Here is a 14,782-nt window from a genome sequence, read left to right as displayed (position 1 = left end):
ACTCTAAAATCATTCACTTCTTAAACCGGAGTTTCCCAACTGTTATGATCAAGATCCCCGGCCGGTGACAGGCTAACGCCGGAGCCTATCATGGCTTGGTGTTACGCCACATCCCATCACAGAATAAGCGGTCACATTGTCTGAGGTTTCCTTTTGCATAAATTTTCTATTGTTCGTGACGCGTACGCTCTTCTACAGCCTCTCATTCACAGCTAAAACTTAAGCAGTGCATATGCTGTTTAGCGTTGATTTACAAGTTTTGCAGATTACGATCCCAGCACCTCAGCGGACATGTTCAAGATCTCCGTTGGCCCCTGGCTCCTCATAGCGCCAATCATGACGAGCCTGCAGGTAATCCTTAAAAATATAATTAGAATAGACTGGCTGCTATAGTATATGACTTACGGCATGGGTAAGATAAACCGGCGTAGGTTTTAGGGCTAATAAGTTATCCGTTTAATATTTATGAAAGGGGTCTTCATGTACAGTACACTAGATAGTAAACACGCAATATATCGTTGAAAAGTCATCACAAAACGCTAACTTCCAGAAAATGAACAATTGGACACGTCTCTGCGTAGAGAAAATTTAACTATGCGACGCGTATTCAGCAAAAGCGCTGCGGAAGGTACGCTGCGTGAAATGAGAAGTAAAATCACTCTCATGTCACACTCCCGTCAGACCCGGTGTGTGGAACATAATTTTGTGTAATCTTCCAGCATCGATTCTTAGCAAAAAAAATGAAGAATGCGAAACCAGCTCGCCTAAAGAAATCCACGTGAATGTTGCGTACGCAGCTGACTTTTCGCCCATATTATGGTCAATGTTTTACATTACTTTACCGCGAAAAAACATTTAACTTCACTACTCATTAGTATCCACTAAAGCAGCTACACGGCTGAAAAGAAAAGCCCTGTGCAAAGGTAGAGTGAGCTCAGCCGCCGTAAGGCTACTATTTGGGTGGCTCATGGCTAATTGGTCCCTTACTATAACTCTGCCCTGCCTCGAGAGATTCCCCGAAAGGTGTCATCTGAATAGGAGCTACCATCGAAATCACTCTGGTTAAAAATATTTTATGTGGTTCATGCTCGCTTTCTCCTTCCCAGATATTCTCTGATATGGGAGAGACGAAGCGACTACGCAAGCAATTTCTCCTCACCGGTTACCTAGAGCTTCTGCTGATTGATGAGCTTGGCGCGAGCCACGACCTCGAGGACAGCACACGTCCAATCCACTTGATCACTCCACGCGACGCAGACAGGAGGGGAAGTCAGCTCAGCATTCGCCTATCCTCTGCCTACGATCCCGCGTCCGTAGTTCAACAGCTACTGCGTCGGGGTATTTCGGTAAGTGCTCTTCAATAGTCGGAAATGGTGCCGAGGTGTGTCCTTGTGGCCTGATTTTCTGGATGCAGCCTTGGCCAACGCTGAAGCGCGGGAATGGGCGTTTTCAGTAACGCCAGCAATTTTTCGTTTTAGATTTTTCCCCGCTCCTCAGACTCACCTTACGCAAGCTACGGCGCCAGTGTATTAGTCACCGGCAGGGGTCAAGTCGCGGGGTCTCGGGAGAAATAAAAGTATGAGTTTGTATGACGGGAATTTGAAACGCGTTTTCAAATCAAGAAGGGGAAGGCTATCGCCTGCTGGTTTGCACGAGACGACAGAGATAACAAAACGAAGCTGTGTTTATAATTTAAAGTTAAATAACCAACAAGAAATTAAAATTCGAAACAAAGTTGGCAGTGGCTTCGCTCAGCTATTCCAGCATATATGTAGAAAAGGGTACGTGTCCCTATAAAGTGAATTTTCCTGCTTTATTAAAAATCACTGTTTATTTTATATATTCCAGTAGATGTGCTTTTATACATATTATTGACGCCTTTTTTCAGTTTAGATTGGTCAGTTCTAAGCGGCTTTGTATCCGGCTATCTTGTGTTTTTCTCTGATTTGGGGAGATTACTCTATCGTCGCCCTTAAATGACTCGGCTACGACTGATGTAACGTAGTTCACGTAGTTGCTTCTCTTTAAACAATTTCCCCCGTCATTTTAAGTCCATTCCTGCTTTCTTTGATTCTTTTTACATCGTCGTCATCATCATCATCATCAGCCTGACTGTACCCGCTGCAGGGTGAAAGCCTCTCCCATATTTCTCCACTTAACCCGCTTTTGTGCTAGCTGCATCCACTTGACCCCCTCGAATTTCTTAACCTCATCCGCCCACCTAACTTTCGCCGCCCCCTGCTACGCTTTCCTTCCCTTGGAATCCAGTTTGTTACCCTAAGCGACCATCGGTTATCCTCTCTTCGCACTACATGTCCCGCTCATGTCCATTTCTTCTTCTTAATTTCCACTAGAATGTCGGTAACTTGAGTTATTTCTCTGACCCACTCTGCACGCTTCCTATCTCTTAATGTTACCCCTACCATTTCTCGTTTCGTAGTCCTCTGGGTTGTCCTCAACTTACGTAGACCTCTCTTGGTTAACCTCCACGTTTCAGACCCATAGGTGAGTACTGGTAAGATGCAACTGTTGCATACTTTCCTCTTGAGCGATACCGGTAAGCTGCTAGTCATAATCTGCGAGTGCTTGCCAAATGCGCTCCATCCCAATCTTATTCTTCTTGTTATTTCCTTTTCATGGTCCGGATCTGCGGTTACTACCCTAAGTAGACATAATCGCCTACTACTTCCAGTACTTCGCTACCTAATGTAAACTACTGTTCCTTCCCGAGGCTGCTGAGCATTACCCTCAGTTTCAGTTTCAGTTCAGTCGTTCAGTCGTGTCCGACTCTTCGTGACCCTATGAACCATGTCACGCCAAGCTTTCAGGGTTTTCTTGACAGGAAATACTGGAGTGGGTTGCCATTACCTTCTCCAGTGAATCACATTTTATCAGAACTCTCTGCCGTGACCTGTCTATCTTGGTTCGCTGGAGAGAGTTCTGACAAAATGTGATTGTTACTTTTCCTGTCTAGGTCATCAATCACTATTTGCAGTTCATCCCCCGAGTTGCTTTGTAAGGCAATGTCATCAGCAAATCGCAGATTACTGATGTGTTCTTCATCTACCCTTATCTCTAACTGCTCCAATTCCAATTTTCTGAATACTTCCTCTAAGCAAGCTGTGAATAGTACTGGGGAGACTGTGTCTCCTTGCCTAGCACCTTTCTTTATGGGAATTTTGTTACTTTCTTCATGCAGAACTATGGTTGCTGTGCAGCCACTATATATATCTTCCAGCACTTTCACGTATGGCTCGTCTACCCCCTGATTTCGCAATGCCTGCATCACCACCGATGTTTCAACGGAGTCAAATGCTTTTTCGTAGTCAATGAATGCTATGTATAAGGGCTGATTATAATCCGAGCATTTTTTTATCACCTGATTGATGGTATGGATATGATCGGTAGTAGAGTACCGTTTCCGAAACCCTGCTTGATACTTTGCTTGATTGAAGTCTAAGGTTGTCCTGATTCTATTAGCGATTACCTTAGTAAATACCTTATACGTAACAGACAGTAAGCTGATTAGTCTGTAATTTTAAGGTCCTTAGAGTCCCCTTTCTTATGAATGAGGATAATGTTTGCATTCTTCCATGGTTCCGGTTCTTTTTACATAACCAGCTTATATGGTTCCAGAACTTTCGTAGCCCACCTTTAACGGCATCTTGGATTTCAGCCAGACAGCGATTGGTAGATTGCATTATTTTACTTTGGGCGAGGGCCTGTATATCAAGTTTCTTTAGTCGATATCATTCCCATTTTTGTTGTACTTCATCCTACATACCATGCGCCGCACCGCACGACATGGTATGTTGGACAGACAGGATGTTGCTTAAACGATCGCCTTAGGGAACGCTTTAATTCATTGAAACAGCACGCGAATCAAATTTAGCTCTGAATTGCAGACAATGTGAACACACTTGCACCCTTTGGCTTCAAGAGACGTCTGTTATTTTCAAACGCAAAAATCTGATGGTAAGAGGATTAGTAGAAGCGTATAACATTTATAAGGGGGGTTCCGGGTGTGTCGCGAAACCGTCGCGTCATTGATTAACCGTGATTTTGCCTTTCTTGATAACTACTTGCCGGAAGGCTCAGATACCATAAATAGGTTTTTGTGTAATATGGCACTATTATGTATAAATGTCGTTCGCGATAATAAATCTTCCGTTGAAAATAAGCGCTCGTGTTGTTGTGAGTGTAAAGGTACTGGTCGTTTTCGCGCTGGTAAAAAATTAATAACAACCAACCCAGCTTTCTGTTCTATTTTTGTCCTCAGCACTGGGTGCATTGTCCAACCTGGGAAGGTTCCGACTGATAATCGCTTAACACCCTTTACATGTTCCATGATAGCTCGACTGCCCCTGCTCCTGTTTGGACCCCCGGTGATAAGCATCCAGGCATTCTCTCTCTCCCTCCCAACTACTGGCTGCTGCTTCGGGTTATCTGTGTCCTTCTCTCTGGGGATATCTTTATTCCCTGATTTTTTTTTTCTTTCCAGACTTCTAGCAGCTACTGCTGAATAGCTCAGTCGGTTCGGCCCTGCGTAACCTACTTTGCCTTCGCTCTCCATGCCAGTGCCGGTCTCAGCCACGTGGCCAGCACTGGAATTTCTGCCATTGTTGCTTTCAGGGACAGTGTGAGCCATGTTTTCTTCCATTGGAGGAAGCTGTCAAAACTGTCTCTAATTTGTTGCCTTTCTATACCTAATTCTTTTACCACACGCGAAATTTGACCGTCCTTTTATTGTTTAAACCTTTCAAGGCGCGCACTCAGAACTTCCACCTGCTCTACAGAGTCGAAACGCGTTACCTTCAGGTTAACCCTCGCCTCACACTTCGTGCACTAAACCTCCTTTGGTTGCACGTCTTAAGCTTATATCAACTGGACTATTTCTACTGGGAAGTTCTGAGGATATAGACTCGAAAGGGAAGTCACCAAAACTACTAGCAAACACGCGTTCAAAACACATCTGCGAATGCCAGTCGCCTAGAAAAAAAGAACAACTACCTAAAAGAACTAACAAACGACAAAACAGTTGAAGAACGCCGAAAAACCTAGCTGCTGGTATGAAAACCAGGCTGCTAGGAGAAAAAGTTAAAATGGTTCTTTAGCCTGCACTTAACAAGCTCAGGACTAAATAAAATTATAAAAGAAATAACTCATCCGTTTAACACTTTCAGGATCTCCCACTGTCGCTAGTTCGTCTGTTACCGGTCGCAACGGTAAATCCAACGAGCGATGAAACACGGCTCAGTAGAGCCCTATGTGGATGGATGGATGCAATATAGGAGCGTCTTCTTTGAAACGGGGTGGTAGCAGTAGCTATCATGCCCATTTTTCTCCTTACATATTATTGTCTTAGATTGGTTGACTATACCATCATTCCATTTATAAAATATTTTTTTTGCATTACTAACAGTATGTCATTACTCTGTTTTTAAGCCACCAATCTTCCAGTCGCTTTTTGCTAGCTTCCACCGCCGGTTTATTCACCCGACCACTGGCATCTCTAAACCACAGAGCTTCATGAACAGTGACTGCGCCTGCATCAACTTCCGGATGGATACCATTACATTACAGCACATGCCTCATTTTCATCGTTAAATTTCTTTTTGCAGCTGAAAGTAGTGGCGATAATATAGCAGCGCCGTCCGGTTTCCTTAAAATAATTTTTCGGCTTAAGGGCATATGGTATGTTTACAATTATGACACCGTAGAATGGTGTGGCCAAACATTTCACCAAGACATTCCTATCGAAATAAGGGAAAGCGATATAGACCTCTGTCTATACTTACCAAGTTCCGGTTTACCGCTAGATTAAGCCTAACCCAAACTTTCTTGGAATCGGTCAAATTTCGAGACAAACGTTTGGAGGACGCTTAAGCTTCGCCTTTAAGAATGGACCGCGATAGCGTTACCGCACCCCGTTCGCACCATCTACTCATTTGCTTGCCGCGCTTTTGAGTTACACAAAGACGTAGTTCACATGATACAACACTCGTTAACTTGTCCAAAGCATGACTGTTTGGTAATTACTTGTTCTGAAACGTGTTTCCGAGCGTTCCTTCGCTTACGATGCGGCTGAGGCGCGCACTGAGAAGGGAGGCTCTGTTTCGAATTCCTACATAGAGCAACTTGCTATACTCATTTTTATTTATTAATCCTTCCGGGACGTAGACGTAGAAGCGCTGCCAGCCACATTGCCGAAACGCGCGGGCCTCAAGTTGCAGTCGTAGTTCGTCGGCAACATCGTTGCTGATCCAAGCCGGCGCGATGAAGATCTCGGAGGCCATGCCCTGACTATGTTATTCCCTTCGCCACACGCATGATGGTGCTACGTGCACGCCAAGAGAAGAGGAAGTACAGCGGAAAAGTAATTTGCCACTCGCTTAACTGCGTGTTCTGTAATTCTGCAATTTACATGCTCATAATTATTAATAAACGCTGCAATGCACTTCTTTAAGGGACATTTATGAAACAACACCGCAATCAATAGACGCGCCTTTGTCCACTTCAAATCATCTGGCTGGTGTTGCAGAGTGCACAATGAGCATTCATTAATACAACAATCAGCCAGGTGGGTTGTGGCGTCGTCGTGCTAAAATTCTCTTAGGGCCACTAATGGCTGCAATCTTCCGAGCCACTCGGGAGCTTCAGGAGCAAGTTTCTGAATTTCAATATATCTATTCATGCCTTCCCGAAAATAGATTCGTGCTGGCCGTGCATCAGGATCGCAATGGTAACCTGCCATTCTTAAGCGGCAAATACAGTGGAGGGCCATTAGCATAATAAGGTCAAATGGCACCCCATCCTCATTCTCTACTGGCAAGTACCTAATACCATGCGAGTCTAATGGAAATTCCTTTTTTAAAGTCCTTTGTAAAATATCCCAAAAGTATACCGCTTCCCAACAATGTAGGAAAACGTGGTCTACAGTTCCTGGCTGTTTACAAATTAAGTAATGCGAACCCCAACGTAAAAATAAATTCTTCCTTTCCAAGAACTTCTTTACTGTAAGTGGTTTTGTGTATTGTGCCGAAGTCAGGCAATAAAGAAAAAAAAAAGCTGGTGTTGCAGAGTGGTTAGCGTGATCGTCTCGCACCCCGGAGGCCCACGTTCGATTCCTCAGGTCCTCGATTTTTCCTACACATTTTTATTTATTAATGCTTCTAGGATTTCTCGCTCAAAGCAAACGCCCGACAACGCGGGAAGGCGGCCGCCGACGATACCGAGTTTTCTGTGACACCGAGCACTTCACGCTATCGCGTTAAAATAATGAATGTGATCTGGCAGCCAATCTTATATTCTGGCGTTTAGTTGTGAGTCTTGAGATATTCGTGCGCATGTCATGACATTTTGTCATGCACAGATATGAAGAAACCAAAACGAGCTCGTAAGCCTTGTATTAGTTCACACATTCTTCGAATGATTGCCAGACAAAAATTCCTATAACAAGAAATTCTTGCAGAGACGTAGTCCAGTATCGTGAGCAGCGTTTAATACGTACAGAAACAAGATTAATTAAACATTGAGGAAATCGGGGAATGAATATCATCTCAATTCGTTCGATGGTTCGACTGGTCAAAGGAAAGTTTGGAATTGCTTATTCTAGTGTTAAACTGAAACTTGGCATATATAGCTGGCAGTATTAGAGTTGATGGCATTAGATATACTGGACTAGCTCTCGCAAATAAGTTTGTTAACTATATCGGTACACTTGTTGATAGTGCGCACAATCATAGAGCATTAGATTACATTACTAACCACACAAGCAACAGCATGTTCATATCATGCTGTGATAAAAATGAGGTGCTTGAAATATTTAAAGGTATGGATGTTTCAAACAGAGAATACGCTTTTGGACTGAAAATAGTAACTTATCACGCACATCTTGGACATTATCGGCCCGATTTTAACTTCTATCTATAACTTGTCCTTAACCACTGGCATCTTCTCTTCAGAGAAGGAAATTGCGAAAGTAGTTGTAATCTATAAAAGTAATTCCAGACATGACCTGGGCAGTTATAGGCCAATTTCAATATTGTCAGTTTTTTCTGAGGGCTTGGAAAAAATAACGCATTACGGCTTTCTAATTTTCTTGAGAAGTATATTGGTGATAACAACTGAACAATTTGGATTCAAACCTAAGTTTTCTACTGAAATGGCTGTTCTGAAGTGAAAAGAAATAATCTTAAATAACATAGAATGTAAACAAATAACGTAGGGAATATACACAGATTTCTCCAAAGCCTTTGACAAGATTAATCACGAGACTCTTCTACTGAAACTTTCTGTTTACGGTGTACGGGACAACGCACTATCTCTAATCACTAGCTATTAACCCAAGTATAACAACCGGTTTACATAGATATTGATTGCTCAAATTATAATAAAATAAAGCATGATGTACCCCTTGTTATTCACTGTACAGATTATAATTTAGTGCTGATTGATTCTAAAACAGAATATGCAATTTATGCGGATGATACAACTTTATTTCTGTCAGGGCTAGTGCGAATGATATAGTTCAAAGGGCACACAGCATGTTGGGTAAACTTAAATCCTGATCTGAAATCAATTCCTCACTGATAAACGCTCGCAAAACATTAAAGGCAATATTAGATCGAAAATGTGAAATGGGTGTAGACGTAGATTTTGTCTTGGGTGGTAATAAAATAGAAATAACTAATGTTATAAAAACACTTGGCGTTTACTTTAATAAAATCATGTTATGGGACATCCACATCGAGCAGCTGGAGGTTCAACTGGCTAGGGTTGTCGGAATCCTTAGAAGGTTAAAGTGCATGTTGCCTACTAGGACGAAACGTGTAATCTACCGTGCGCTGATTGAATCTCATGTCAAAAAATGTCATCTTGTCTGGTGTACAACGACGAAAACTAATATTCACCAGGTTTCAATATTGCCACAAAATGCAGTGAGAGCAATAGCAAGTGCTTCATATTTATAACATCTTGATTATTTTAAAAATACCGCATTGTGAATGCAAGGGTGATCCACCAGTATCGTGTGCCTCAGCTATATACATCCCAGGCACACAGTAGCATTATATTTCTAACTGGCCTTGCTAATCTACAGGAAAATACTATTCTTCCCAATACAAGACACCATGAATATTGATGTGTACCCTGGCCACGCACAAACTGCGGAATCTAGACATTAAGATATGTGCTACCGTCATTCCTATACCAATACACCTTCACTAATCAATTTATTCACTAAGTTTCACAAAGAGTATCAGAAATATGTTCCTACACAGCATTGAAGTGAATGTGACCACACAAGAAATACAAAGTACACATGCAAGATGACGCTGCGATATTTTTTTTTTTTGTGTACAATTGCGCAGAAAACTATACTCTGTTCTATCGAAAAATATTGCAAACATTTTTATTTCATATCTGCTCTTATTTGTGTTTTTGGTCTTATCTGCTATCGCCGTGTCGAACCATTTTTGGAGATGGGAGCTATGTCAGGCCGCGTGCACGGCTTTACCATAAACCCTGACTGCTCATTGGAGGGTCAAATTCTAAAGTTAAAGCTCAGCTACTTTGGTCATCTGACGAGAAGAGAGGAGTCGCTGGAGAAAGATTCGATGTTGGGAAAGGTTGACGGTCACCGGAGAAGGGGTAGGCAGCGAATGCGATAGTTAGATGGCATCCTCGAGGCGCTGCAGATGAAGTTCTGTGATGTTAGAAAGATAGTGAGAGACCGGAAAGCGTGGCGGGATATAGTCCATAGGGTCACGAAGAGTCGGACACGACTAAACGACTGAACTGAACTGAACAGCCATTGTAAATGACTGAAATAAACTGAAAGAAACTGAATTCCCGGACTACTCCCATGAACAAGGAACCCAGTAGATTTTGAGCTGGTGAGGGCTGTGTTAGGTACTAGGGCCATCTCCACAACCACCGTATGGCACACCGTGTACCGTAAAACACGTACGGGCAAGCCTGGGAGCTCTTCTTCTAGGACGCACATTTTGCGCATCTGCCGATGTTCTTAGCACAAGTCCGACAGACCCTTTATCCTCAGCAAGTCCTAGCCTTCCTCCGGTTATGAATACTATTTAAGGCAAAACACACTCTGGCTGTGGAGGATTACGTCTGTTTTTCGTGGTTTCTTAAGCAGCAACTTTCATCTTGCCCCGCCTTTCGGCAATAATGGCAATAAAGCTGTTTGGCTTAGGGAGACATTCTGCAGCCCTATTCCAGGTCGGTAATAATGAGGCATCGGCCTGACTTGCTACTTGACGGAATGTACTTATCACTCGGGATGCCCACTGTGAAATATTTGTTTGCATTAATAAAAGTTTCTTTGCCGCTGGCCATCTAGAAAATATTCTGCAGCCCCAGCCATTTTATCCAGCGCCTTGAACTCTCTTTGTCGAGGGATAATCGCCTCAAGAATCTGACTGTTCCTAATCATCTGTTCGGCCACCGCCAAGTCACAAATTATTTTACGTTGTGGCCATACCCGAACACTTATCCCATCGATAAAACCTTGTGCAAGCGTGCCGCTAATTGCCTGACTGTTTCTTTATCATACGGCTTACTTTTGCATAACATTTCGTGGTGTCCCTCTGCTGTGAACCTAAAACGTTGGATTATGGCTAGCTTTGCATTATCGTCATTCACAGAATCTGTTGGAGAAAATTACCGAACATATGGATGACCTCAGCAGTCAAAAAGCTACTGAGTGCTGTAGAACATTTTCCCTTGCGCCAGCTGCACTTTCTGCTATAGAGTTAAAACGTTTGAGGTATTCATCCCTGAAATCGTGTAAATGCGGCATCAACGTGCGTGGACTGACCGCTGTTGAGGGCCATGTTGGGGTTCTTGATTACCCACACAAGCTGCACTCTACGTGGGGTGCCATTTGACCTTATTATGTTAATGGCCCTCCACTGTATTTGGCGCTCGAGAATGGCAGGATACCATTGCAATCCTGACGCACGGCCAGCACGGATCTATTTTCGGGAAGGCATGAATAGATATATTGAAATTCAGAAACTTGCTCCTGAAGCTCCCGACTGGCTCGGAAGATTGGAGCCATTAGTGACCCCAAGAGAATTTTAGCATGATGACGCCACAACCCGCCTGGCTGATTGTTGTATTAATGAATGCTCATTGTGCCCTGTAAGTGGTTTTGTGTATTGTGCCGAAGTCAGGCAATAAAGAAAAAAAAAACGTTCTTCAGCATCTGTTACCAACTTTGCATGTTCGCGTTCGACTTCATATTGCACATTGCCGTTTTCACGCCTTGCTTCTGTTGGGAATTGGCGAACACGCTTTCGGTTGCACTGCATCGCGCTCCTTTTCTGTTCAGCGGCAACCCACCAAAGTAGTTCAGAATCTATCAACCCCAACTTGGCCTAATTGAAATAAATTCTTTAGAGTGCTTATTGATGTCTATTACAAAGAACAATTAGGTTATACTGACTTTAACATGGTGATGTTGGTGCGAATCTAAGATATTGAACCAGCGAAAGGCACAGCGCTGTCCCCTGTTCTTCTTTTTCTGTGTTTCTGTGTCTTTCGCTGGTTCAAAATGTTGGGTTTAACCCACTTTTGAACGGTTTAAACCGTTTCGTCGTGTCGCAGGCGGCCAATTTCGCGAATTTCGAACGCCTTTTCAGCTACTGAAAGGGGAACGCTTAAGCTTCTATATTCGAGCGACACAACAGGCAGATAAAGCGAAACAAAAAAAGTAGAGAGCCAATATCAAATCAGTACTAATGACAAAAAGACATAAACGACAAGAGCACAAGACTATATGTTATATGAAAGGTTCACCAGATAATGAGTGTCCCGGATGAAGCAGGGATGCCTTATAGACAGGGTGGATTCTGATAGATGAACTGCGACGTATCAGTGGCAGTGCAGGAAAGCAGCGAAAGTTATTTAAATGCGGAGGTGGCAGCCGTTGGAAGGTGCACTGTAGTGTCGAAAGGACGCCTTGGATTGCCTGCATTACACTGTTATCACTTGCCTACGCTTGTTTAGTTGATGCCAAGTTCCTTGGCTGCTGATGGAAGTCCATTGGTGTCTTCCTGTGGGCGTCTTTGATGCTATTGTCACCTCATTCCCTTTCACCGTGTTCTTTGACGTCATTCCACCGATGTGTTGCAGTTCCTCCACCCTCTTCCGCCCTGTCTTCAGGGTATCGCCGCCTCACCTGGGATGAGACGGGGACACCCTGAATACAGGACAAACGAGGGTGGATGAATGGGCTCTTGTAAGAGGGAGGCAACCTAGCTATTGTAAATCTCGGCCACTTAAGAACCGCTTTGTACCCTCCTTGTATATAAAAAAATCTTTTTCATTATCATCATCACCTGGGATTCTCGTAACCCAGTGAGCTCTTTCTATTAACTTGTAGTGTTGTGCGCTTGTTTAGTGTATGTTTTTAGTGAAAGCTAGAATATGTTAGTCAGAGCCATGTTTTGCGTGGGACGCCAGCCAAAACTGTGCATCCGCCATTAGCAAGGCATCTAGGTGCGCCGCTGCGCGGGTGTTCAGCCGCTTCGCCACGCCGTTGCCACCGCGGCGCCAATGTGTTAGCTCACGCCTCACAGCCAAGTGTACGCCGTTACCTCACAAACCTTCTGCGTCATTCCACGGGTGTTTCGCAGCTGTGGTTGGCTACAGATCTGGACATTTAAATTGCCCCGAGAGTTATGCGCTTTGCTACTGAGGTGTTCTATGGGTGAACATGTTGACAGCGAGCGCGTGTGCTGCGCGCCGGCTTCCAGATGCTGCATAGGCCGAAATTATTGTTTGGCGTGAAGAGGCCCGTCCGCCTAAAAATGAAGCTCGAAGGCTAAGCGTGCGTTAAGAGATGCCTTAAGAGCATAAAGAGCGTCTCGTTTGGCGGCCATATCAAGAAACGAAGCAGCAGACAAGACGAGATAATTACGAACACCTAACCTCTACCGCAACCGAAAGAAGGTCGGGAAGATCCATAAAAAACGATGAAATCGCACCCGGTAATCTAATAGGTCATTCGGCCGACGGCCCACCCACCGGCAACGAAAACGGGCGCATCTGATCGGTAGAGCCGAACCAAAGGTAAACGTAGCTATCTCTAAGTATATCCTGGCCTAGCTGAGGAGAGCCACCACCAATTTTTTAGGGCGAAAACCTTCAATGCCTCATACTCCCGGCGTCCGTGCATCCGTGAATAGACCTCTCCCTGTTTGCAAGCAATGTGACGTCAAGGAGGCACGTCACCACCCGGCTTGGTGGGCAAAAGCGCTCCTTTTAGCCTGGTCTCTCTGCTGCAAGGAGCGGCGGGAAGCTGCCCGCTGCTGTGCAATTTTTTCTTCAAATCTTGCGATAGCCATATTTGCATCAGGCATAATATGCGGCACTCCTTAGTACACGCACCTATTCGCAATTTTTTCCTTGAAAAAAATGACAGTCTTGGCAGGCATGCATACAATTATTTTTGTTCAATTAACTGGCACGGCCGCTTGCGGACGACCTGAAGTCCTACCAAACGCATGAAACTCATAGGACGTAAGCATGCTGGGAATTGGGTCAATGCAGGCATGTTACAAGCACCATTTTCTATTTTTTATTATTTTCACAAACTAGACGGTGAGCCCCACGAAACGTAGGCAGTAATGAGCGAACACAGCAGCGCACGGGCGAGCTTCGTGATTGGCTGGATGATTTCGATCCCAACTATAGACATTTTTAGTTTTTGTTATGTTCGGCCAGACAAAAAAAAACTTATTTCCGCCTAGGCATGTAGTACAGTCACCAAAACTGTGTTACAAGGAAGCTAGAAATAACACGCGAATGAGTCCCGTGGTATGGAAAGTAACAAAGGGCGATTTGTACCACAAAATACTATTCATGCAAGGCATGCGAATATTCATAAGGACGCTTGAATGATTTCAGTAAAAACACTTTTCGCTTGGGGCGCATAGCTTTTGAACGAGCTATATGTATAACGATTCCGTCAAGGGTTGCACGCTGTTGTACTTCTGCGATCATGCCGCTGGCATGACCTTGGAAGCCGTTTGGTGGGAAGGCTAGCTCCTCCAACATACTGAACTGGAATAAATTCAATGCCGAGCAAGATTCTCTAAAAGCGCTGCAATTGATCGCATGTCGCCCGGGTCTTTTAGAGTGCGATTGGCCAGCATTCAGCACGATTCGTTCGGAAAGGCAATAAAGCAAACTGATAAGTGCTTGTTCTTTTCCCCAGAATTACGCCAACGCCCTTGTATACCAAAAAATATTATTACGGTTGAGAACCATGTCGAGGCCTCTTTGCGCAGCTCAAAACACATTTGGACCGCGTATAGAATGGAAGAAACTGGTTGGAAGAAGAAGTTGGTTATCTGCAATCGAATATCACTTCAGACCACGCGGGATCTTGACGGCGTTGCAAAAAGCACACCAAGTTGTCACAAGACGAGACCACACCCTCCAACGGGCAGTTGCCCCTTCGCCCCTCCTCCAAAACGTCATTTGTGACGTAGGCCGGGAGCGGTCTATTGGAAGGTGCCAGCTGTGTCTTCTCCACGCACATCGGCGCACTCCACCGCTCCTCGTAGCAACCACCTGCGTCGGCAGGGGGCGCCGCTGTGCACAGCAACCGTGACGTTACGTGTCGGTGGGTGGGGCGCATACACGTGTCGGCGACGGTAGCAGTTGCGGTGATGCTCCTTCGACAGACGTCTGGGTGCAGTCGAGTCAGTGAGACTCATGGTGCCGAATCGGCCTAGTGACTGCGGCAAGCGGT

The 14,782-nt window shown here is 44.4% G+C and overlaps 1 protein-coding gene across 1 annotated transcript in view; it reads left to right on the top strand.

Annotated features, from left to right (window-relative positions):
* The window catches only part of LOC146175016 (uncharacterized), a 69,926-nt gene that overhangs the window by 24,337 nt on the left and 30,807 nt on the right, over positions 1 to 14,782 (top strand). Inside the window, exons 10-11 of the mRNA XM_084585507.1 lie at positions 266 to 351; positions 1,107 to 1,346. Of these exons, the coding sequence (XP_084441633.1) occupies positions 266 to 351; positions 1,107 to 1,346 (326 nt within the window). The remainder of the gene's footprint in view (positions 1 to 265; positions 352 to 1,106; positions 1,347 to 14,782) is intronic.

Source organism: Amblyomma maculatum, chromosome 11 (genome assembly GCF_055883805.1).
Source record: "Amblyomma maculatum isolate TAMU_Amacu chromosome 11, ASM5588380v1, whole genome shotgun sequence".
Lineage (NCBI taxonomy): Eukaryota > Metazoa > Arthropoda > Arachnida > Ixodida > Ixodidae > Amblyomma > Amblyomma maculatum.
This window is presented reverse-complemented; position numbering and strand designations above follow the sequence as displayed.